Consider the following 26,949-nt stretch of genomic DNA (forward strand, 5'->3'; position numbering starts at 1 on the left):
CCCCCTCCTCCTCTTCCCCCCCTTCCTCCCCCCTCCACCCCCCTCCCCCTTCCCCCTCCTCCCCCCCCTCCTCCCCCCCCCTCCTCCCCCTCCCCCTCCTTCTGTTGAAGAGTCATACGGACTCAAAACGTTAACTGTGTTCCTCTCTGCAGATGCTGCCAGACCTGCTGAGTTTTTCCAGGTATTTTTATTTTTGTTTCAGTTTGATACCTGTTTTTTTCGGACAATGAGAGTTGACAAGCTACTTGACCTTGCAGACCACATGGCTGAATCCAGATTATTCACAATTCCAGGCAGGATTGCAAACTCTAGCCATTTTATTTAATTTATTTTTGGTTTCTAATACATTCCCTCCCCAGTCGAGGAGCACTCTGAAACTCATTGTAACTCAAGTATCCTAACTGAAACCACCTAACTCTATACAAACCCAGCAATCAAATGTGGACATTCTGGTTTATGTGGCTTAGTTGCTCATGAGATGAACTTGCTAAACCATCTTTTGCTTTCTAACTAATCTATCAAAATCTAATTCTTTGTACTTTTTATAAAAATATAGGCCTGTAACTTCCGTGCTTGCCAGTGTCAGATTTGTGGGGAACCCCAAAGATGTGCTGGGGAATCCCTCTGGCAAGTTCCCAGGCAAGTGTTTGCACGGCTATTGCCCAGAGGTGCTAACTTCCTCTGGACAATTGCGCTGCGCTGGGGAACCATCCGAAAATACGACTTACGTCACAAACTTCGGTTGGTTCCACCGGGGTTATTCTAATAGTTATCCCGAAAAAGTTAGAAGAATTAAAATCTCTTCTAACCTCTGGGTAACTATTGTAAAGGCCCAGACCGACCCCACGGTACTCCCCCACACCCCCTCCCCCTCCTCCCACCCACGAGAGTCCCCCCATCCCTCCCACGACCCAGATTCCCCCACCGTCCTCGAACCCCGCACCCCGACCTCGGACCACCCTGACCCCCGACCTCGGACCACCCCGACCCCCGACCTCAGACCACCCTGACCCCCGACCTCTGACCATCCACCCCCGACCTCGAACTCCCCAACTCCTGACCTTGGACCCCCCCACCTCAGACCACTGGGCCACCCTCATACACCCCAACCCACAAACCCTATCCACTTACCTCAGACGCTTGCCTCCCCCTGGCCTGTCAATTTCCTTGGCCCTTTAAACTTACCTGTTTCACAGCAGCAAGTGCCGTAAAAAAGGGGGTGTGGCCTCCTTGAATATGCTGGATTTACACTTCCCTGGGGCCTACGAGGAGGCTTTCACTGCAGGCCCTGAGCAGCTCCGGCGAATGGAAGTGGCCATACAATTTTCAAGACCAGGTAAGTAAGTATCTATTTCTTCCAATTTCAGCGGTCCAGCACTTTCCAACACTAGTCGGAAGTTACAGCCCATGATTTTTGATTTATTTAACACTGTCTCCCTTAACTCCTGGGGCTCCATTATCCACTTTAGCAGTCAGTACTACATCATTCACAGTTGATGTTAAATTGTGAAATAGAGGTAAAGGAGCTCCTTCAACACATGACTAAGGTTGAAAAGACTAGGACAGGATCAGTACATCAGGAAGTAATGATTGAGCAATGCTAAACTTGGGTTTTAAAAGCCTCCTGATTTTAAGAGGAAGAGAAGACTGAGGAAAATGAGGAGTCGTGTAGTTTGACATCCTCTGGAAGAATTTGAATCAATAACTGTGCTATGAATCAGTGAGGAAAGGAGGAGGAAGAAGATTGTGTGGCTTGCTGTATGGGGTGATGTTGGAGTAGTAGTAATGTCATGGGACTAGTAACCCAGAGGCCCTCGCTAATTCTCTGAGGACACAGGTTCAAATCCCATCATGGCAGCTGGTGGAATTTAAAGTCAATTAATAGATCTGGGATATACAGCTAGTCTCAGTAATGGTAACCACGAAGCTATTATTCAATATTGTTAAAAACCCATCTAGTTCACTAATGCCCTTTAGGGAAGCAAATCTGCCAGTCTGGCCTACATGTGACTTCAGACTGATAGCAATGTGGTTGACTCTTAAATGCCCCTGACAAGCCATGTGGCTCAAGGGCAATTACAGATGGCAGCAAATGCTGGTCTTGTCAGCAATGCCCACCACATCCCATGAAAAAAAACTTGAAGTTTTAAAGAAGCTAGAGAGGAAAAATATAAAGAAACACTGGTTCCCAATAGCAAATAAAAATATTTAAATTTAATTAATAACATGTCAGACCATCCCACCCCTGACCTCGGACACCCCCAACTCCTGACCTCGGACCCCCCAACTCCTGACCTCGGACCCCCCAACTCCTGACCTCAGACCCCCCAACTCCTGACCTCGGACCTCCCAACACCGCGCCCCCCCCCCGCCCCCCCCCACCCAACCCCACCACTTTGGACTACTGGTTAAATGCTTTATAACATTTTATGAATCTTTATTTTTTATTTTGAAAAATGTTCATCCAGCGTGCACTCACCTACATGCACAAAGTTCACGCTCGTCCTCCTCTCCCCACCGGACGGGTTCCCGACCACACCTGCCGAGCCCGCCCAATGAGAGAAAATCCTTCCCCCATGTGTTTAGAGTATAAATTTTGGGCTTGTGAATGAAAGTACTTCCTGTAGAAAATGGGACAAGTGCAATTAAAGCAAGCTTGGAGCCTATTCCACTTAAAATGTTGGGGCCATTTTGTCTTAAGAGCTAACAGCCAAAAAAGTAAGGTAATTAAAATGCTGGGCTTTAGGGATTGCCAGAAAACCTCAAGAAATGGCAGTGGAAAAAATGATCCATATTTGTTTAATAACATCAGAATAAAAGGGATAGAGTGATAAAAGAGCAAGTGGGCTTATGTAGCTTAAGAACTGGAGACATAATGTCTACAATGCTTGCAAGAACAATGGCAGTGCAGAGAGTTAGAGCTAAATTACTATAATAGCATTCATGAACCCTGAAAGGTTGCAAAACCCATTTATTTCATCAGATCAAAGAAGAAATTGTAAATGAAGGATAATTAATCTAAAGGCCAGTTTGAGTACAGCCCAGGGCAGGCTACATCATTATGGAATTGGGTGGAGCTTAGGGAGGTTTCTGGTTTCAATTTATCCGGGTGTTTGCTGAGACAGTTAGTTGCAGTTTGAACCTGACGCAGTTTGCGGGACTCACTAAAAGAAGTTAACCAAAGGAAATGACTGATAGACCTGCACTGTAAGCAGAACTAACATCATCATTGACCGTGTGGAATGTAAGTGAGGCTTAATCTCAGTTTGAATCTTGTGAGGGAACAGAAGCTGGAAGATTTACCTAGCTTGAAGCTAGTGGAAGAATCTACAGTGGGCCTCAGTGTCTTATTGCAAAAGAAAATAATCAGCTGCATTAGCTTGGAAGTAATCAAAAGTAACCAGAACAATGAAGGGACTATGGCATCCAAATTAAGAGATGGTAAATGGAGGTTTACCTCTGAGATAGCTGGAGCTGATGGAAATTATCCAGAGTACTGAGGCATATTTATGGCCCCGACAGAAGTAAATAGCTTTCAGGTTGATGTGTCTTATAAGAGAATTCTTAGGAGAATTAAGAAGTAAGCCTGAATGTGTAACATGTGTAGTTATGAACCATATTGCTAAATTAATACTACTTGTTTTATTTAATTCTTTCATATGCAATAAAGTTCATGCTAAAAAAGGTGAAATTTTGTGGCGTAGTTCTACTGGTTAAAATGAGATGTTCAGATTTCTTTTTAAATGTGAATGGTGCCTAACATCGTAAAACCATCTGATCGACTCCCATCTGAATAGCCACTTCACTTTATCTGGGGACATAGGAATCAATGTAGGCCAATCAGCACAATAAACTTCTCCCACCATTCAATTAGATTGTGGTTGACCCGTAGCACAACTTCATTAACCTTGATATTCTTACCAAATAAAAACCTGTCAATCTCAATCTTGAACATTTCAATTGACCCAGCATCCACAGCATTTTGGCTGCGAGAATTCAAGATTTCCTCTTGACTTTGTTTGAAATTAGATCATCCTTCATCCTTCTAAATGCAAGAGAAAGCAACCTAAGTTTATGTAGCCTGGCTTCATAATTTAACCATTTAAGTTCTGATATAATTCTGATGAACCTACATGATATATTGTCACCCATCCACACCGCCACCCCCCACCAAAGCCATTGCATCTTCCCTAAGATTTTGTGACCAAAACTGAAGGCAAGGCGTCAGATTTGTGTCTGTGGCTCGAGAGCAGAACAACCCTGTTCTGAGAAAAATCTAATGTGGTGTCACAGGAAAACAGGCAGTTGATTGTTTCAAGGTTCTTGCAGTCTGTACAGACGAAAGCAGGGATTTACCTGGCAGCTGGAGAGGCGGCGGAGCTTTGTGGAACCAGTCCGGAGGAGGTGCATGTAAACTGGGGATGAGGCTCGAGGCCTACACTTACCTGGCAATTGGAGAGGCAGACCAGTCAGCTGCTTGCATTGGCACACACTGAGTTTAAAGGAAGAGTGAAAAACAACCAGCAGCGGCATCACAGCAAAGTCATGAGTTGATTGGTTGAGGCGTATCTACCATAAGAGTTTGTGTGCAAAAAGCTAGATTAATTCACTACTTTTAGGAAAGGTGTGTAAATAGCTGCATTATAGAAGAATGTAAAATTTTACATTACTCTTGAGAACCTACCTTATAGACATGGGAGAAGGAGCTGGCTAGTGAGTAAGGGTGAGTAATTCTACTTTCTAGTCTCCAGTTTGTAGTAAATAGTCTGAAAGTAAGATTAACGTATGAGAGGGCAGCTCAGCCACGTGGAATGTACATACTGTGGCATGTGGGTGTTGTGGATGCTTCATGTGGCCCAGACCAAACACATGTGCAGGAGGTGTCATCAGCTGCAGACACTTGGGCTCCAGGTTTCAGAACCCTAGTGAGAGCTGAAGTCACACTGGTACATCCCCAAAGCTGAGAACTATGTAGATAGCATTTTTAAGGAGGTGGCCACTATTGTTATATAACATTAAGAGAGAATATGCCAATGAGTAAGTAGCCAGGATGTAAAACATGTGACCAGTACATATTGTTCAGAGTAACGTTCAGTTTAGTCAGCAGCATGTGGTGTGAAGGAGTTGCAGATGCACTTTTCTGTTAACAATAGTTGAGTCTTTATGGTAAGTCTGCCTGATGAGCAATCCTGTTCTACATCTTCAAATAAACAGAACCTACATTTAGTTTACTAGTCGTGTGTGACATTAGTAAGTTTGTATGAAGCAAACATAGAAATACAACAGCCACACCATACGTTAGAAACATGAATGCAAGAGGGAATGGGTGACTGGCAGATAGTCTAGGGGTATAACGCAGGTAGTGCAGGAGTCCCCAGAGTCTATCTCGCCCATGAACCAGTTTTCCATTTTGGGGCAGAATCATCCCAGATTTGCACTAAGTGTGGGAGCGGGTGGGAAAAAGGATATTTTACCCGCCGACTGCAATGGCGGCTTATCATGCTGTATCCTCCCAATCCTGCCTCATTAATTATGCATTCCCGGGAACCATGCCGTTTCGATGGCGGGCGGTCTCTCATTCGCCTGCCACACCATCTGCTTCAACACGCCATATTTAAATATAGCCCCAGGCACACCTCTCAGCACTTCAAAACCAGGACTGCTGCATGAAGACTTGGCCCCGAAGGGCAAGAGGACTGCAGCCCCTCAGTTTAATTATGCATCCCTTGATCACCTTTTGGATGTAGTGCAGGCCTGCCATGATGTCCTCTACCTCTGCTGTGGGCGAAGACTAGCAAGCAAGGTCACCAATCCAGCATGGGAGGCAGTGGCAGAGGTGGTGAGCATCAATACCTTACAAAAGAGGACAGCCACCCTGTGCCGCTACAGAATAAATGGCCTCATCTGTTCTGCCAGGGTAAGTCACCCTTCTCATCACTCTCAACTCACTCACTCACAAACCCATCACACATCCACAGGGATCTCACACCTCAAGTGACAACACCACTAACTCTCACACACAACCTCACATCTCCATCAGGCTCATATCCTCTCAAGCTCATGCCCCCATCTCGTCCACGGCTCCGCTCACCACACAGACATTCCACACAGTGCCATGTGTCCTGCTCACACTCTCTCCATCTGTTTTCATGCAGGAGAAGGGAGAGGTCCCAGACCAGAGGTGGATTGACTTACATTAGGCCCCTCATTCACTTGGAGGAGTGTGCCATCGTGCTGACTGGTGAGGACATGGACCGTGCCTGTGGCAACGGTGATGTCAGCGGGAAACAGCCACATGAGGATCCTGCACTACATCATCCCTCTCTCAATGCAACTGTGAGTGCTCTCTCTCCTGCTTTTGACTCAGCTGCCATGCACTAATTATCTCTACTTTGGTTCACAGGGAGCTCTGCCAAGTGACCGACACCCTCAGCCAGCCAGCCCCTCAGCTCCACCCAGGTCCTCACCTCCAGCCAAGAGGACACCACCTCCATTGACAAGTTGGAAATAAGCAGCCCAGAAAAGCTGTCACAGTGCTTACCCACACCCTCTACCAGCGCAGAGACACACACCTCAGTGGGACCTAGGTCTAGAGCAGGCTCGGGTTCACAACCTGGTGGTCACCGTACAGACACATGTCCGCAGCAGCAGGAGGCAGGTTCAGCTGAGCTCCCCGGCACTTGGAGGACTACTGGGGAAGAGTCACCTGTGAGGCCCGAGTGAGATGATGAGAGTCTGGATTTGACCTTCCTACACATCGTGGAGAGTCAGCAGAAGGCAAGGAAACATCATGCAGAGCTGTTGGAAGCCCTCGACAGAGTGGCATGAGCGTTGGAGGAGTGCGTCTGCCTGCTCTCTTATGAAGTGTTGCCCACATGGGAATGATGGTGATCACCATGGAGACCCTGGTCCAGCAGAACATGGAGAAGCGTGCAGACCTGCACTCCGTAGTGGTAGCCATTGGTGAGCTCCTCCAGTAACAATGCGAAAGGGAAACGGGGCACCTCATCGTCCTCCCAGATGCTCAAGGAGTCAGGTCAGGGCCCACAGGCACCTGAAGGGAGGAGGAGCATCAGCTGGGCACCCCTGGGTCATCCACTCAGGAATTTCAGAGCCTTCCCTCTCCTGCTGAGTCCCTTTTACCTGTGAGCCCCTCAATCTCGTCTTCTGTCACTGCAGAGGGAACAGCTGGCTCACAAGAGGACAGCCAAAGCAAGCCGGGGCCCCCAAGGCCTCAGCTCTCCAGAGGACCCACGCCAAAGTCATCAGAGGCTACAGGGCCAAACATTGCACAGGCTGTCTCCACCCCTGCTGCAGATGTCAGAGCAGCACCTGGATGTCTAAGGCGTTCAAAAGTTAAGAAATTCTGATCACTGTTGGTTGTATGGGTGAACACATTTTGTCACTTTACAATCTGAAAATGTATTCACTTTCACTGAATAATGTGTGATGGTGTCTTTCAACTTCATTGACCGGCTTTGTGAATCCTCCCACTGCATTCCTGCCACCTTCTTCCCTGCCCCCCAACAGGTCAGCTGCGTGCAGCCAGACCACAAGTGATTCTGGAGGGAGAAGTCTGTGTGTGGCAGGGCCGTTCGGAGCCTCCTGCAAGCAATTTCCCACACATGTGGATCCTTCCTGCATCACATTATCTCAATGTCCTGAGCATTTTCAATGCTGCCTGCTGGGGTTCACTCTCAGCTGTCCAGCTGAGCTGACCTGCACCGTCCACCCACTGATCACACTCCTATGCTGCACCTGTTCTCACTAAACACGACTCTCATTTCGCTTTCAATTTAGCAAGCACGGTGCGTCTAACATTGTTCCTCAAGTCCCTTGTCCTTTCCCCTCCCCCAGTCACCCATTTCCTTTCTCCCATCACTGTCAACCTCCCTGGCATCACCTTCCACCTCGCCACTCTCACCTACCAGCCACAACCCTTTTCTTTCAGGATGTCCAGGTGAACATGCATGTTCCCTTCCTTCCCGAAAATCTCACCCCCATCCAAGTTAACCTCCCCCTTCCCATCCCCAGGGACCGTATCTGCCTCCGAGGCCCCATCAACTACCCTCGCCATCCCTTGTACCGATACCGTCGCACCCTCACCCTCCCACCCTACCGCCTCACTCTGTCCTTGGTCATTCTCACCATTCCCCCCTACCACGCCCACCCTCAGTCAGGCTCACCCACAGAAGGCAGCCATGGACACACTAGAGCCCTCCCTTGCATGTTCACCTGGTCATCCCCTTGTCCAGAATCCTTCACCTCTTGTAACTCCTTCCCCCCTTTGAATTCCTTCCCCTCTTGGAACTCCTTCGCACTCCCCTGGCCTCCCCACCGCAGTCAAGATGTGTTCTGCACCGGTGTGTTTTCCCAACAACCTGCTCAGATGTGACGTGCAGAAGTTGGGACTTACCACCAGGGCCTTGCTCACATCACGGACATCCAAGGAGCAGAAGATGCTGGAGCTCGATAGCAACGGGATCCTGGAGGAACATCCATGGCATGCTGGATGGATTCTCATGGACATGGTTCTGCAGTGGATGATCCAGCATAGGGGGATGATTCCGGTGGGTTGGGCTTATAATGATATGCGATGTATTACAATGAGATTCCCAATGTCTGACGACAGGAAATGCAGCCTGCCATTGACAGGCAGAGCGGACGATTGCAAACTGGTTTCAAGGCATTGTGAAACCAATTTTTGGCCTTCTTGCCACATTGTCCGCTCACACCGCTAAACACGCCTGACCCCAGCGGGCACAGAAAATTCCACGCTTAGATTCTGGTGAGGGCAATGTTTCCTCAGAGGAGAGGATATTCCCAGCTCTGTCCACACAGCTGTGTGCATCACAGATATCCCCCTATTATTATTTTGTTATATTCATTCATGGGATGAGTGCGTCACTGGCTAGGCCAGCATTTATTGCCCATCCCTAGTTGCCCTTAATAAAGCAACAATAAACAAATGGCGATATGTTTCCAAGTCAGGATGGTGAGTGGTTTTGAGGGAAATTCGCAGGCTGTGGCGTTCCTATGTGTCTGCTGTCCTTGTCCTTCTAGATGGTGGTTGTCGTGGGTTTGGAAGGTGCTGTCTAAGGAGCCTTGGTGAGTTCCTGCAATGCATTTTGTAGATGGTACACATTACTGCTACTGTGCATTGATGGTGGAGGGTGTGAATGTTTGTGGATGGGATACCAATCAAGCGGGTTGCTTTGTCTTGGATGGTGTCAAGCTTCTTGAATGATGTTGGAGCTGCACTCAGCCAATCAAGTGGGAAGTATTACATCACACTCCTGACTTGTGCCTTGTAGATGGTGGACAGGCTTTGGGGAGTCAGGAGGTGAGTTACTCGCCACAGGTACATGATTATATGCCATTTAGAAATGCACTAGTTACAAGTGTCGGTAAACATCCAATCACAATAATTATGGTTGATTTGCAATCTAACTCCTGATGCCCGTCTCTGCCCTATATCCCTTAATATCATTGCCTAACAAAATTTTTAAATTAATAATTAATCTCGTGTCAATTGTGGAAGAGAGTTCCAAACTTCTACCACCCTTTGTAGAGGAAGTGTTACCTAATTTCACTCCTGAAAAGCCTGGTTCTAATTTTTAGGCTATGCCTCCCTAATACCCTCCAACCACCAAAAATAGTATGTATTCCCCATAATATCTTGAAAGCTTCAATCAAATAGCCCATTAATTTTCTAAATTTCACAGAATACATCCCTTAGGGCAGAATTTTGCCCTTGGCGGGCGGGCTCGGCGGGGGTGGGCGGGGGCGGTTGGGAAGCCAATCGCTGCCCGCGATCGGGGCTGGACTGTGATTTCACGCTGTCGGGCCAATTAAGGCTGCCAAGTGTGAAATGTGATTGGCAGCGCTCTGCGCTGCCTGTGCGGGGGGCGGGTGAGGAGGGCGAGGGGGCCAAGTGCGAGCTTCACGCATGCGCATGAGTGCGCGCTTCATAATCTCCCTGAGGCACAGAGCTGCCTCAGGGAGATGAAGCCTTTTTTAAAAAAAAATAAAGATTTGAAAATTGTAATAAAACATGTTCCCCTCATGTGACTCTGTCACATGAGCAGGGACATGTTATTAATAAAATTTTAAAGTTTTTTTTTTATTTGCTTTTGGAAACCTCATCCCGCCCGTGCATGAGGTTTCCAAAAAATCACAAAAGCCACTTGGCCTTTCCGTCTGCCCGCCCAACGTAAGGTTGGACGGGCAGCGAAAAATTAAGTTTATTATTTGTTTAGTGGCCTTAGCCACATTTAAGTTAATTGTTGGCACGTGCCCACCAACCAAACTATCGCCCGACTGTTTGTTGACGTCGGTGCGCTCGGCCAACGTCAACATGCATCATTTCACACTCGAGCAGGTCAGGGGCATGCCCCCCCCAGCTGAGCTAAAAATTTTGCCCCGAGTTTTTGTAAACTCTCCTTGTAGGCAAGATATTGTTCTGGTAAATCTCCCTCCAAGGCCAATTTGTCCTTCCTAATCTGTGATGCTCAGAGCTGCTCACAGTGCTCTAGGTGTGATCTAACCAGCGCTTTGTATAGCTGAAGCACGATTTCTACCCCCTTGTCATCTATTCCTCTAAATTCCTCTAAAAATCATCATTCCATTAGTCTTTTTGATTATACCCATACATGTTCATGATGATTTAATTATCTGAATCCCCAAGTCCCTTTGAACCTCCACTGTTTCTAACTTTTCACCATTTAGAAAGCACCCTCTACTCTCCAGTTTTGGTCCAAAGTGGGTGACTTCACATTTGTTCACATTAAAATCCATTTGCCATGGATTTTTCCATTTCCCTAATCTATTAATATTTCTTCGTAATTTTACACTTCCATTAACCCTGTTTTCGATGCCATCTATCTCTGTATCTTTTGATATGTGGCTTCTTACACAATCAGCTAATTTGAAAGACATTGGATTTTGGACATTCTCCCTCCTGAGTTATTTTTAAAAGACGACAAGATTAGTTTGAGGCTGTGAATATACCATTCTTCAAGAAACCATGGGTCAACAGATATGTCCAGTGAGGAACACCTGGACAGGGAAGAGATGCTTATATATCTAACTTAACAAAGAACTGCTGTTGCCGGGCTAAAGACTCTTGCTGATTGGTTAAAAACACCTGACCTGAGAGAAGTTTTCTCTGAACATTTAATTCTTTGACTCTCAGTCAGAGAGGATGTGTGATTTAGAAGCAGGCTGTAAGCAGAAAGCTCTTTCTCTCTCTCTGCCCCACCTTTGTGTTACATGTGCTCTAGAGTAAGTTAAACTTTCATCAGAAATGTCTCATCAGAATAGCTCATCTGTTTTTTTTTGAAAGTTCGCAAAGTTGTGATAAGTAAGAGTTATCAAGGACAATTTCACCAAAAATCCATCTGAAAGAACTTTGAGATCAATTGTGACCAGAATTCAGTTAGATCAACATCATTGAGATCAAATTTTATCCTTTTTTAAAAGAAATATTTCCATACTCCAGCCTCTGCAGGGGCTGTGTTTGATTTGTCCTGTTTTGTGTTTGTGTGTAAGTGTATGGGTTTTGAATATCTGTTTTTTTAAAACAGGGGAAAATCATTACACTTCTAAACTAGGACTTGTATGTCAACCAGTTTTTAAACTTGTTTTAATGAATAAGTTTGTTTTACAATAAATCAATTTTTTGTGTTTACTGAAATAAGCCTAGTGAGAGTCTCTTTATGCTGGGAATAGCAGTGTCAAAGGTAAATAATTGGTCAGTGCCCACTCTGGGTCAGTTTCTTTCTCTAAGTGCCCACTCTGGGTCAGTCTCTTTCTCTAACTGCCCACTCTGGGTCAGTCTCTTTCTCTAAGTGCCCACTCTGGGTCAGTCTCTTTCTCTAACTGCCCACTCTGGGTCAGTCTCTTTCTCTAAGTGCCCGCTCTGGGTCAGTCTCTCTCTCTTAGTGCCCGCCCTGGATCAGTCTCTCTCTCTCTCAGTGCCCGCTCTGGGTCAGTCTCTCTCTCTCTCATTGTCCACTCTGGGTCAGTCTCTCTCTCCCCCCAGTGCCCGCTCTGGGTCAGTCTCTCTCTCTCAGTGCCCACTCTGGGTCAGTCTCTCTCTCTTAGTGCCCGCCCTGGATCAGTCTCTCTCTCTCTCTCAGTGCCCGCTCTGGGTCAGTCTCTCTTTCTCATTGCCCACTCTGGGTCAGTCTCTCTCTCCCCCCAGTGCCCGCTCTGAGTCAGTCTCTCTCATTCTCTCTCTCAGTGCCTGCTCTGGGTCAGTCTCTCTCTCTTAGTGCCCGCCCTGGATCAGTCTCTCTCTCTCTCTCTCAGTGCCCGCTCTGGGTCAGTCTCTCTCTCTCTCATTGCCCACTCTGGGTCAGTCTCTCTCTCCCCCCAGTGCCCGCTCTGGGTCAGTCTCTCTCTCTTAGTGCCCGCCCTGGATCAGTCTCTCTCTTTCTCTATCAGTGCCCGCTCTGGGTCAGTCCCTCTCTCTCAGTTCCTGCTCTGGGCCAGTGTCTCTCTCTCTCAGTGCCCGCTCTGGATCTGTCTCTCTCTCTCATTGCCCACTCTGGGTCAGTCTCTCTCTACCCTCAGTGCCTGCTCTGGGTCAGTGTCTCTCTCTCTCTCTGTGCCTGATCTGGTTCAGTCTCTCTCACCCAGTTTTGTAGGTGAATTAAATATTTAAACTATTGTTGCGACCTGTGGAGAAGTGGGGCTAGAATTTACTGCGCACTCCTCCCATCACGGTCCACGACATAAGAATACAGTGAATAGTAGAGGCCCCAAGACAGATCCTTGTAGGGCACCACTAGTCACAGCCTCCCAATTAGAGTACAAGTCCATATCCATACTCTCTGTCTCCTTCTGCTCAGCTAATTTTCCAACCAGGTCAATAATTTGCCTTCAATTCCATGAGCTTCAACTTTAGCCAACAGTGTTTTATGAGAGAGTTTATCAAATACCTTCTGGAAGTCCACATAATTAAATGCATATACAGCCCCTGTCTACTACTTTAGTCACTTGTTCAAAAAATTCAATCAGATTTGTCAGCATGATGTACTCAGAGGAAACAGTAAAGAGCCCCGAGTTTTTCTGTAGCAGAAGTAGCTTCACTGGTTGCTTAAAAAAAAAGCCAGGGCTGACATCACTTATCTTGATCAATACAACATTTGCAATCTACTTGTAACAAGAATATTGTACTAAGATCAAAATGTTAGGATATTTTGTAGTACATAGCCAAAATGAATGGTACCTATTGTAATGGATGATAATCATACTAGAACACAAGATCACACGTATTAGGAGCAGGAATAGGCCATTCAGCCTCTCGAGCCTGCTCCACCATTTGATAGGTTGATCTGATTGTGGGCTCAATTCCACTTTCCTATCTGCCCTCATAACCCTTGACTCCTCCATTACCCTTGACTCTCCCTCGTTGATCAAAAATCTAACTAATTCAACCTTGAGTATATTCAATGACTCAGCCTCCAATGTTCCCTGGGGTAGAGAATTCTACAGACTAATGACCCTCTGAGAGAAAGAAAATTCTACTCATCTCAGTCTTAAATTGGAAACCCCTAATTTTAAAACTGTGTCACCCTGCTCTAGACTCCCCACAAGGGGAAACATCTCTCAGCATCGACCTTGGCAAGTCTCCTCAGGATCTTATATGTTTCAATAAGATCACCCTTCATTCTTCTAAACTCCAATGGGTATAGGCCCAGCCTGTTCAGCCTGGTGATAGATGATAAAATTTTGTTGTAGCCATATATTAGAATCTAGCCTATAAATATGCCCTTTTTATTTGTAAACATGTACTGAACATTCTTTTAGCAAACCACTTACTTCCTGTTCAGTTTAACGTTGGGTGTTCTGTGTTTTTTGCAGTGTGACAGAGGTCAAAAGAATAGGCAGCAAAAGACTGGAGAGCCAGGCAAGCATAGAAAACTCACTCCATTGAATGAGGATGAAGAGGATCTGAAAATGAAAACAAGGAAGGCCGTCCAGGAACAGGTAGACATCTACAGTACTTGTTAATCTGGCCTTGTAGAACAATTGGACTGGATGGGGGGAAAATTACTGGGGCATATTTTTCTGATCTGCAAAATCATGAGCAGCTTAAAAGTGCCAAAATTTATGATTAAGTGCTTCTGTCCTGCCAAGGGGAAAATCTGCCCCCAACAAAATTGAACACTTATGAAGGAAATCCGTTTGATGTATACTGCTAGCAGGTTAGGTACCCTAACTGTATATACTGTATGGAAATGATCTGTTACTACCATCCTCAGCATTCACAGCCAACAATATAATTCAGTGCTGTCATCTTATATAGTTCCAAAGCAGTGCTTACAGTATATTTGTCTCACCTGCACCTTTAAGTAACCATTAGCTACTCCAAAGATGGTGGTGCAGTTTTGATGCCAGAGAGAGCCAGAACAGCAGTGCATCAAGATAGCAATGTGTGTGACTAATGCAATCACAACTTTAAGCAGTAGTTGATTAATGCAAATTGAATCAAGTATGTCTAACAAAAGATGTTTGTTAAACTTCTGAACGGAAATGAATAACCCTTTTAATGCTACATTGCTGATCTAGCAAAGCACTGTGAAGAGTATTAAACAACATTAGTATTGCTGTAAAAAGAGTCATGTTGCTAAAGCTGTTCAACTTGCACTCATCAGGATGGACCCAAGAATGCCAAATTTCAAAGGGAGCAACAATTTATACTGCATGAGAAAGAGTGCTGATTGGTTGGCAATCAACTCTGATTGGTCGATCTGTTACCATAGTGAATGCAGCAGATTGCTATTGCCCCCCAAGCATTTGTTTATTTTATAAAAGATGCAATGCCTTGACATATTCCTTTTGTCTGCAGAGGGCAGGTCCCTGCAAATGAGCGTATGTAGCTTCTAGCCGGTATAAGTGAGCCACATTGTGAGCCCGAATGATAATCTTAAATTGGTTGTTAGTATAATTCTTAGCAAACTCGCAGCATTCAGCTTGTGCTGTCCAATTGTGGAAACACACTTAACATTAGACATTATGTTCTGAGTTTCACAGGCATGGGCTGGTTGAGTACAGTCAGTACTCTGCCTATCATGAATAGTCGAAAGGATGTGGACCAGAATTTTCCGTTTGATGGGTGGGCCCGACCGACGCGGCGGCGGGCGGGCAACCGATTGCCACCGCCGAAATAGGCCGCGCCGCCATTTTCCGCGGGCGGGCCAATTAAGACCCGCCCAGCAGGTTAGCGACTCCCGTGGAGAACAGGAAAATAGTCGCGGGGGCGGGCGGCTTCAGACCGCCAGTTCCAATGGGGACCCGGCAGCCTGTATAAAGAATGGCCAGGCAGCCTGCCTGAGGCAGTGCACCATGGCCACTCATGGAGAGAGGGAGGGAGCTATGGTTCCACAGGAGCATGAGCAGGAGAGGCCAGCAGGCTGCAGGAGAGGCCAGCGGGGGGCCACTGTGCCCCTCGATTCTCCGATGCATGCCTTGCTGTCCTCCTCCAAGAGGTTTACAGCCGTCAGCATGTGTTGTATCCGGAGAATGGGAGGGGGAGGGCCCCCCATGTCACCAGCCAGACGTGGGAGGAGGTTGGTGACGCTGTCAGTGCCCATGATGATGTGCGGCGCACAGGCACACAGTGCTGCAAAAGATTCAGTGATTTGCTGCGCTCTGAACGGGTGAGTACCATGTCGGCCTTGGCCATTTGACCCAGAAGGTAGCCTTAGCCTTTGAGCTCCCCGCCCCCTCCAACGTCTTGCTGTCGTTACTGCATAGGGCATTTGGCGCATGCTGGGTGGGCAAACAGATAGTGACTGTGCTTACATCAACCTTAGTGGTTGAGGAGAAAATGGGTTCTCCCCACACCATATGTTGGTGTTTGTGGCATTTGAGTAGTCTGGGGGCAACCTGCAGGGGAGGCCGCTAGACACATATTCAGAACTCCAACACATGTCATATTGATGGTGATGAGATGATGCAGGGGGTGCCTCAATGTGTTGTGGCCAAGTGCCATCTGCTGGCATCTGCATCGCACCTAGTTGCGCCTCCTTGCCATGGGCGCTAAGACCCGTGTGCTATTCAAAGTGATGGACGCCGAATGTGTCCAAGGTGGCCATTGGGGGAGGGGGTTGGGAGCAGCTGCACTATCTTCTGGGGACTGATCACCAGTAGTGTGGACAGGAGCCCCTGGAGGCCCCAGATGGGCCACTGTGGTTGGGGTGCGGCGTGTGTGTGCAGAGTACATGAGCGATCAGCCCCAATAAACCGTCTTCTCTGTTCTGCAGGCAAAAAGTAACCACAATGCCCGGGAGTGCCTGAGGACTGGTGGTGGGCGCGCCCTCCTGCAGCGCCTCACCCCATTCGAGGAGCAGGCCATGGGGCTGGGCAGGAGGCAGGAGGCCAGGGCGGCCGGGGGCGGCGAGGCTGGGGTCCAGCGGGCAGGTATTTGAGGTCCACAGCCCCATCCATTCTGTGTGCCCACCATCCAAACCATTGATGGCTGCTGCAATCGTTAATGCTGCAACACTGCTCATTCACTGACTGAGACACTCTGACGTGTGGGTCATACACAAAGGTCTCTCGTCCCCTTGAGGATTTGCGTCTCCACCACCTTCCAAAGTCACCTTATCCCATTTATGACCACTATCCCCATGGCCTAACATGCGATGGCATCGCTGCTGCACAGCCAAAGACTTATTGCATCCTAGGGGGTTTGGGACCTCCAGCACCCTTTCAGCCAGTGCGCCCCACATTACTTTGTCCAAAAGGTCCTCAGCACCTCAGCTGTGAACCTCATGGCACTCAACTTAGATAAATGCCACCGCGTTACTCATCCCTGCGCCAAGGGGAAATGTTGCCTTCTGCTCACCCGGTCTATGCCCCTCCTAACGGTATGAAGGTCAATAATGTGACCTCTCAATCTCCTGTGATCCACGGCAAATGTCGCAAGTGTTTGTGATGTTTCCTCAGCCCCGCAACTATCCAGGCCAGCATGCATCCAGGTCAGGTACCTCTGTACTCTCCACACTCCAATGGCACATAACATACCATGTGGCATTCCTGAGGCCATCTAACCAGCCTGTCTGCATGTACGTTTAATGGTTGGGGCTCCTCTTGACTCTTTTCCACCCCACCAATGTTCATCTCCTTAGGGTCTTGAAGGGCGAGCGACTTATGAGGCTGGGGGGGGGGGAAGGGATGAAAGGTTGAACTGAATGTACGCTAACTGATGCACTGTCCTTGTTGTTAATTTCAGCATCACCACCACATGGCCGCGCCCAGAGACACCGCAGCCCCCCCTCCACACCCGAAGCCCAACACGTGCAACTTGCGGCACATCATTTCAGCCAGTCAGGCACCAGCGCAGACACAGACACCTCGATGGGGATTTTACCGTCGGCTAGAGTCCCGGGTCACAGTGGAAAGGGCACATCACGATCGCTGGAGGAGATGGTAGGGACAGAGAGTGCCGATGGCGCCAGCAGCTGCGGGCTGCAGGGGACGAGGCACGTGCTGAGTCCGGCACTGATGATGTGCCTCTGGAGTTGTCACCAATGCAGCAGCTGCAGGACAAGCAGCAGGAAGCACGTTTGCATCTGGCAGGGCTGCATGAGGGAATGCTTCAGTTGGTCTCTGCGATGGAGGAGTCCAGGCAGAGTGCACGTGAAGCCATGAACCTCAGGGCAGAGCTTCAGACTTCCTCCACTGAGAGATTGGCGACTCTCATGGAGAGGGGGTTCGATCGGATGGGAAATCTTCTGATTGGGTTACGCTCTGACCTGCAAGCCCTCACAGCGGTACTGGCCACGGGTGATCATTCCCAATGTAGGAGATGTTGTGGACACCAAGCATCAGCACTCGGTGCCCATGCATCTGCGGTGAGCAGGGAGGTCCAATGGGACCTCACGTCAGTGCAGCAACTGCCTGTCGTTGCTGCGAGCTCCTCTCAGGGCGCTCCGGATGAGGGCAGCAGCTCCTCTGCCCCTCTGCCAGTCAACGTTGCTTCCATTGAGGCTGCGACAACTGGGGAGGTGCCAGTTCTGGAACTGGCCACTCTCTCCCAGGCGGGGCCATCACAGGCTCCACGGGCCAGAGGACGCCTGCCAAGGTCATTGACGCCAACAGGACAGCAGAGTCAGCAGGCTGTCTCTCAAGCCACTCCGACCAGTGGGGCGGCACCTAGACGTAACACCCGCAAACGAAAGCATAAGGCACGTTAAGCACTCAACGGGTATGTCACTGGTGAATTTGTGTTGGCCTTAGAATAGGGAACAAAATTCTTATGTTTGCAATGGAGAAGTCTCTGTTATATTTTGGACATAATAAAGTCCACTTTTCTGACCATGGCTGAGGGTGTTTCCTTTGTGCTGCATGTTTCTTTTCCACAGACATATCATGAGTGTTTGAGTGGACATTGATGTTTCTGTACTAAGCGCTTAGTTGCAGCTGATAAGGTGGAAGATGTAGCACCTAAGTGCCACGTGTGGAAGCACCAGGCAATGCTGGTCCGGCAGATCCATGTGTGTGGAGCTAGCTGAAGGTTCTTTGGATTAAATTGTTCCGGGTGTCCCTGCCTCCTTGGTGTAGTAGTGGATTGGTGTGCTGCCCCTCATCACCGCCCTGTGCTTCCTCATCCTCTGAGGCACTGCTGGATTCATCATGTGCAACCTCATCTAGGGCGTCAAGGTTTTCATCGTCAACTGCGTCCCCCCTTTCCAGCGCAAGATTATGCAGGGCGCAGCATACTACCACTATCAGAGAGACATGATCTGGGGGGTACTGGAGTGCGCCCCCTGAGCGGTCTAGGCAACGGAAGCGCATCTTGAGAAGACCGATGGTTCTCTCCACCACTGCCCTTGTGGTGCCCTGGCTCCTATTGTACCGCTGCTCTGCCTCTGTTCTTGGATGGTGGAGAGGCATCATGAGCCACCTTCTGAGGGGATAGGCCTTGTCACCCAGCAGCCAACCATCCAGCCGGGCTGGAGCACTGAAGAGCCCCGGCACCTGGGAGTGTCTGAGGATGTAGGCGTCGTGAGTATTGCCTGGGTCCCTTGCACAGACTTGTAGAATCAGCATCCTGTGATCACACACTATCTGCACGTTCATGGAGTGGAAGCCCTTCCTGTTGATGAAGGCACCGGGCTCACCTGCTGGCACCTTGATGGCCACATGTGTACAGTCTATTGCACCCTGGACACGGGGGAAGCCAGCAATGGCTGCGAAGCATCTGGCTTGCTGTGCCTGGCTTGCCTGGTCGCAGCAGAAGTGGATGAAGGTCAATATCCATCTGAACAGAGCATCTGTAACCTGCTTGACACAAGTGTGGACAGCTGATTGGGAGACACCACAAAGATCACCCACCGAGCCCTGGAAGGAGCCAGAAGCATAGAGGTGGAGGCCAACTGTGAGCTTCAGAGCCACTGGCATGAGGCGTCCACCCACACAGTTAGCAGAGATCTCAGGACCAATCATCTGACAGATATAGTTGACTGTCTCCCTGGAGAGACGGAGCCTCCTTCGGCACTGCACCTCAGACATATTGAGGTAGCTGCTTCTCTGCCTGTATACCCTGGCAGCAGGATAGTGACGTCTTCTGTGGCTCCTTGCACCTTGGACAACCTCTTGGTCTTGTGCCCCTTGTGCCTGCGCCTGTCCTCCCAAAGGTGGCTCCTCTGGACGCTGATTGTCCAGTCCTGGCCTCCTCCTTATTCTATCCCTCCCTTCCTCCTCAGAGGAGCTGCCTCCAGTGGAGATGTCAGAACCCATATGCCCAGGCTAAATGGAGGCCTCCAGAAAGCTGCAGGCCCGAGAAAGATTACTGTCTGCAGACTGGTTTCAAAGTACACAAAAAGCTCTTGGAAATCGATGTGAACTGCTAACAATCAAACAGGCAACTTTAAAACATTTTCTGCAATTAAAACTTTGTGGAAAACATGAACAACCCCTCTGAGTCCACATATCCCGCCAGTGCATGAGTTTTATTAAAAGATCTCCTACCCGCCTGCCCGTTGGGCCCGTGCGCTGACCTGAAGTTCACACGGGCCCCTCAAAATCCTCAACAATTGGCAAGTTAAGGGCCTTAACGAGGCCTTTAATTAATGGCGGGCGCGCGTCCCGCTGCTGTGCGCGCCCACCGACCGAAATATCACAATGCCGCGCGCTGATGTCGGGACACTCGTGTGATGTCAGCGCGCAACATTTTAAGTGCTGACATGTGGGCTCCACCACCTGCACGTCAGCCAGAAAATTCTGCCTGTGCTGTTTGATACGATTCACTAGTCATTGGGAAATACTGCCTACACACCTGGCATTGCACCCGAAATAGAATTCATATATTGGTGTGTTAGGCAGAACACCTTTGTTGGCTTGACTGCAGCATCCTGTTAGTGGAAAATACCATTTGTGTTGCTACTGCAGAGTAGCAGCGTGAAATGACTAGCTTCACCTGTTGCTCAACTTTTTGAAACATTTTTTCCTTCTGGGGCACTTTACAGGTTGCGCGATACACAGTGAGCAAAGACCTTATCAGAGTAGCCATCATCCCGCAGGATAGCTTTGATGCATCCTATTTCAGCTACACGCTCGCAAGTGGCTCAGGCCTTATTTATGAGATTGCCAATAAGTGCAATTTTATAGCAAGTGGAAATGTAGGGATCCCAACGCATATATTGACCAGTGAAGGTAGGCTTGCAGTAGACAGTCATACAGAACCCATCAACTAGCCGGTACAAGAAAGGGAGCTCATCAGACTGTTCCATTTCAAAGGTAAATTGAGAACAGGATGAAGTGTAATAATGTGTGTAAGGAAATTCTTACATGTAATTACAGCTTCAAAATAGGAAACGTATCATCTACGTATCGGAAATATGCAAGGGGTAGGAGGCTAGGGGCCATTCCATTGAGAACTAATTTCTCATGGAAACCAAAAAAAATGTTAGCAAGAGTTGGGCCTAGAGGGGATCCCATATTAAGACAATCATTTGGGCAGACATTGTTAATATGGCATCACCTTGTTAAAACCAATTGCTAGTTAAATAGGTGATAGGGCATTGATTATCCCATCTAAATAGAATAAAAAGATACAGTTGGAACACTTTGTGTGGAAGCTACTTGGAAGTCAGTGGCACTGAGGAGGTGTCTTGAAAATAAACCAGCTTGAACCAAAAGACCAGCCTGGATCAATTCTTCCACCACAACCTCTTATTGTGAGTAACAGACATGGTGTCATTAAAGCTGAATTCAGCTGCACAAGTTTCTAAATTCATAACTTCAATGAATATAAAATCAGAAAATGGTGGTGCATCTAAGTTGTCCTGACGCAGCACAAATGCTGATGGCTTCCTTGAGCGACACATTAGTGAATAGGCTCGCAATGTTGGACTATCATTTCTGTTTCCAATGCCTGGGAGCTGCAACTGAAATGTAGGGCAATAAAAAGTAACAGCTTGAATCGTGCTTGAATGATCCTTTCTAGTGCAGTTGTATAGGACAAAATGGAGCATTCTGATATGCAGTTGATGTTGTGATGTTCAATGTTTAGAATATAGATGACATTGCCCCTAAAGTGTTTTTTTTCTATTCAATTCTTAAACATGCCAGAACTATCTTCAGATCTTTTACCAAATGATCAGCCGAGTAAATTTCCATTGCTCAACATTAAGTTAAAGGTGAACAAAACCTTGAAATTTGAGGGCTGATCCGGTGGCCCATCAAAGAAGAGGGCTTTGCAGGAAACACTGGTTTAGAAATTGCAGAGCCAAATTAATTTTCCATCCCTTAATTTAAATGGATAAACATTAAGGCCTGTGATTTCCCGACCAGTGCACCGTGCTAGGAGTGCTAGAGCGTGGAATCAGCATTACAGACAATTTCCCAATCCATTTTCATTTGTTCTCTGGAAAACTTGAAACACGGTGTGACCCATTCTGGTGAATAACTCCTTAACTACGATGTAAATTACGTGGGAAGTAGAGGCTAGGTGAAAGGAAATATATTGCATGTAGCAAGATCCTTAACCAAGTGATAGAAGAGAGTTCTTGGAGTTTGGGTGCATCAATCTTTAAAAGTGAAAGTGCAGACTGAAAAAAGACCATAGTGAAGTCAGTTGGGATCTTGGGTGTTATACATAGGGGATAAAAACAGAAAATGCAGGAAATACTCAGCAGATCAGGCAGCATCTGTGGAGGCAGAAACTGAGTTAATACTACAGATCGCTGACCTTTCATCTGAACGGGGAAAAGTTATAAATGTAGTGTAATAATAATAGTGATATAAAATGTGCAAGGCCAAAGGAAACGGTAATGGGACAAAAACAAAAGAAATGTCAAGAGGAGGTGTGATTGGCAGAATGAAGAACAGCTGCTGTCCAAAAGCAAAATAAGAGAAAAATTAGATTCAAACTAAAACCTGAAAAGAAAAAGGAAACAAAATGGGACAGAGATTACAGGATGGAATTTTGAACTCAATATTGAGCCCTGAAGGCTCTAGTATGCCTAATTGAAAGATGATGTGCTATTCATCGAATTTGAATTGAGTTTTATTGAAACAGTGAAGGCCAAGGACTGAGGGGTCAGCATCAGAGCAAGGTGGAGAATTAAAATAACAGGTGACTGGAAGCTGGAGATGGTGTTTGTGAGCTGAAAGGAGGTGGTCTACATCACGAATCTGTGTTTGGTCTCCCCAGTATAGAGTACAGCGCATTGTGAGCAGAGAATACAGTATAGGAAATTGGAAGAAGTACATGCAAATCGTCGTTTCACCAGGAAGGAGTGTTTGGGGTCTTGATCAGTGAGGAAAGAGAAGGTAAAAGGTGTAAACATGGAGAAGATAGAAGCCATTGTGTTTGATTCACATCACAAACTTTGTTCCCTAGCCACCGACTGCAACCCTCTCCCTGACAACTGTGTTGAGGCGGAAGCAGACTGTCCACAACCTTGGTGTTAAATTTAACTTTGAGATGAGCTTTATATCACATAAAACCCTCACCCATGCCTTTCTGTCTTCTAGCCTTGACTATTTCAACGCACCCCTGGCTGGCCACCCTACCCCTGGGAACTTGTGGTCCTTCAAAACTCTGCTGCCTGTATTTTAAATTGTACCAAGTCCCACTCACCCATGGCCTTTCCCGACACCAGCCACCACCCCCCTCCCTGCCCAACCTTGTCGCTGTAATCTTCTCCAGGCCCAGACATCACTCAGGAAAAATCTACTCCAACTACCTCTGAAGATAAAAAGTTAATAAGAACTTCAAATGCTGAAAACCTGAAATAGGCTCAGATAATTCTGGACATACACAGAAAGGACAGCAGGTTTCTCTGGTGAAGACCAGGGCAGAATTTTCTGGATTTGGGGGGGTGGCATAGCGGGAGTGGGCGGGCAGCAGCGGGCGTGCTCAGCCCGCTGGGTCCAATGATGACCCGGCGGCCTGTATAAAGGAAGGCCTGGCAGCCTTGGAAAGGCTGCTCACAATGGCTGGGCGGGGGGCTCTGCAGAGGGGCAATGGAGGTTATGCAAGTCCAGAGGGTAGCCCTTCGGGGCAGGCCAGTCTGGAGGATAGGGCGGGAGGCCAGTGTGCCCCTCGTTTTTCCGATGATTGCCTTGCTGCCCTCCTCGAGGAGGTGGCAGCACGACGGGAGGTGCTGGTTCCCCAGGGCAGGAGGAGGAGGCCCCAACACATAACGAAACGTGCCTGGGAGGAGGTGGCGGAGGTGGTGAGGCGCACCTGGATCCAGTGTCGCAAGCACGTCAATGACTTGTGTTCTGGAAGGGTGAGCACAATGTTGGCATTGGTCACTTAACCCAGCAGGTCGGCTTACCCCCCTGCTGCCCCCCGCCACGCCCCCGAACCCCACAACTCTGAGTGTAGTGACTGCATTGAATCATTGACGGCATGTGTCCTTTGCTGGGTGGGCCAGCAGATATTGCCCATTCCGAGGCCACCCTGAGAGGGTGATGAAGAGATGTGTATTGCCCCGGCTGCATGTGTTACACTGAGTCCCACATGACTGGTTTGAGGGCAACCTGGAGGAGCTGCACCTAGGCGCAGTGCTTGAACTGCAGGACATGTCTAAGTCAGGGTGATGACATGCTGGGAGGGGAGCTTCAAGGTGGTGTGGCAACGAACCATCTGCTGCCCTCTGCGCTCCACGTGCTTGTGCCTCCTTGCTATAGAAGGATATACCGTGTGGTGCCTAATGTGATGTAGGCAGAATGTGGCCAACGGCGGGGAGTGGGGGGGGTGGGGAGCAGGCCTAGCATCTTTGTGTGAGTGTTCAGCAGCAGCGGGGTGAGGAGGCACTGGAGCCCTGATATGTCCCACTCTGGTTGGGGTGGGCCGTGTGCGAAGAGAGTCCATGTACAATTTGCACAAATCAATGCTCTTCTCTCATTTTCAGGAGAAGAATGCTCATAACGCGGCAGAGCGTCTGAGGGCTGGCGGCGGCCAGGCGCAGTTAGCCATTCTCAGCCGCTTCGAGCAGGAGGCCCTGGATTTGGACAGGCGCTATGCACCCAGGGCCACTGGTGTCGGTGAGGCTGGGATGCCACAGCCAGGTATTTATGCCCAGCAGTGAGGTCACCATTGTTCTCCCAACAGCCATGGCAGTGCTGAATGTTCAGTGAATTAATTTTGCAACATGGCTTGACCATTGCTTATGGAAGGATGAGCGCATAATGATCCGGGGGACAGGGATGCACTTTGACATTGTCTCCACGTTAACTGTTCCAATGTCCTTGTTCTTCCTCTCAGCATCATCGGAGCAGGGCCGGCAGGAGAAGCAGCAGAGGTCTCCTCTCTCACGTGAGGGCTCTGAAGTCTCACCAGCGTCATACCATCTCCGCCAGGCAGGCACCAGCGCAGATACTAGCACCTCGGTGGGAGTTAGAACATTGGCTAGTGCCCCAGGGCACAGCAGTGAGGGCACTTCACAGTTGCTGGAAGAGCTGGTAGAGACAGAGAGTGCCCATGGCGCCAGCAGTCGGAGGGCTGCAGGGGACCAGGCACATGCTCAGTCAGTGCCTGATGATGTGCCTCTGGAGTCGTCCGCGACGCAGCAGGTGCAGGAAATGCGGCCGGGTGTGTGGGAGCATCCGGGGGAGACGCATGAGGCTATGCTTGGCTTGGTCTCTGTGGTGGAGGAGTCTACGCGGACGATCGCCGAAGCAATGAGCCACATGTCCAAGCACCATGCGTCCTCCATGGAGAGAGTGGCGACTCTCGTGGAGAGGCTCCTCCAGGAGACCTGTCAGGGCTTCCTGGGGATGTGCTTGGACCAGCAAGCCCTCACACTGGCATTGACCTCAGCTGGTCAGTGCCAGTGTGGGAGATGATCTGGGCATCAAGTTTCCCAGCTCAGTGCCCATCCATCCATGGTGAGCAGGGAGGTCCGAAGCAACCTCATGTCGGCGCAGCAGCTGCCTGGCATCTCTGCGGGCACCTCTCAGGTCGCTCTGGATGAGGGTGGCAGCTCCTCCACCCCTCTCCCAGTGACCGTATCATCCGGTGAGGCTGCGACGACTGGGGAGGTGCCAGCTGTGGAACTGGCAGCTCCCTCCCAGGCGGAGCCAGCACAGGCTCCACGGGCCAGAGGACGATCGCTAAGTTTATCAAGGCTAAAAGGATAGCAGAGTGAGCAGGCTGTCTCAGATGCCACTCCCAGCGAGGGGCAGCACCAAGACGTAGCACCTGGAAACGTAAACATAAACATAAGGCACCTTAGGTACACCACGGGTTTATCACTGGTGCTTTTGTGTTGGCCCAAGATGAGGTCTTTATGATTTGCTTTGAATTGGAACAACAGTGTCATTTTGTTTTATTAAGTTTCTTTGCCTGTGATATTAAATTCAGACATGTGACCATGGCTGAGGGTGCCTCTTCTCCTTTGCATGTGTATTGTTTCCAAAAATGTTAGGAGTGCTTTGTGGGACATTCAGCTTTATTAACAAGGCCTTTAGTTACTGTTCCTAACCTGGAAGATTTGGCACATGGGTATCGAGTGTGGAGCCTGCAGCCCAGGCTTGTCCTGGAGGTCCATCTGTGGTGTGTGCTAGCTGAAGGTTCGTTGGATTAAAGCCTCCCGGGTGTCCCTGTCTCCCTGGAGTATGCCCGGGTCAGCGGCTACTCCCTCAGCATTTCCCTGTGCATGTTCATCCTCAAACTCACTGCTGGACTCATCATGTGCAGCCGCAGCCACTGCGTCAGCATTTTCATCGTCCATTGCGCCCCCTTTCCAGCGCAAGATTGTGGAGAGTGCAGCATGCAACCACTATCACCGACACACGATCTGGAGAGTATTGAAGTGCGCCCCCTGAACGGTCCAGGCATCGGAAGCGCATCTTGAGAAGGCCAATGGTTCTCTCCACCACAGCCCTTGTGAAGCCCTGGCTCCTATTGTACCGCTGCACAGCTTCTGTTCTTGGATGGCGGAGAGGTGTCATGAGCCACCTTCACAGGAGATAGCCCTTGTCACCCAGCAGCCATCCATCCAGCCGGGCTGGAGCACTGAAGAGCCCCGGTACCTGGGAGTGTCTGAGGATGTAGGTGTCGTGGGAGCTGTCTGGGTACCTTGCACAGACTTGTAGAATCGGCACCCTGTGATCACACACTATCTGCACGTTCATGGAGTGGAAGCCCTTCCTGTTGACGAAGGCACCGGGCTCACCTGCTGGCGCCTTGATGGCCACATGTGTGCAGTCTATTGCACCCTGGACATGGGGGAAGCCAGCAATGGCTGTGAAGCCTCTGGCTCGCTGTGTCTGGCTTGCCTGGTCCAAACGGAAGTGAATGATGGTCAATGCACACCTGAACAGAGCGTCTGTAACCTGCTTGACACAAGTGTGGACAGCAGATTGGGAGACACCACAAAGATCACCCACCAAGCCCTGGAAGGAGCCAGAGGCATTGAAGTTGAGGGCAGCTGTGACTTTTAGAGCCACTGGCATGGGGTGTCCATTCACACAGTT

General features: G+C 48.9%; 1 protein-coding gene across 4 annotated transcripts in view; it reads left to right on the forward strand.

Annotated features, from left to right (window-relative positions):
- The window catches only part of LOC144689633 (uncharacterized), a 188,791-nt gene that overhangs the window by 20,655 nt on the left and 141,187 nt on the right, over positions 1–26,949 (forward strand). For all 4 annotated transcript variants that reach the window (XM_078556874.1, XM_078556877.1, XM_078556875.1 and 1 more), the window contains exon 3: positions 13,870–13,995. In XM_078556874.1, coding sequence (XP_078413000.1) covers positions 13,870–13,995 — 126 coding nt within the window. The remainder of the gene's footprint in view (positions 1–13,869; positions 13,996–26,949) is intronic.

The sequence above is a fragment of the Cetorhinus maximus genome, chromosome 14, assembly GCF_964194155.1.
Source record: "Cetorhinus maximus chromosome 14, sCetMax3.hap1.1, whole genome shotgun sequence".
Taxonomy (NCBI): domain Eukaryota; kingdom Metazoa; phylum Chordata; class Chondrichthyes; order Lamniformes; family Cetorhinidae; genus Cetorhinus; species Cetorhinus maximus.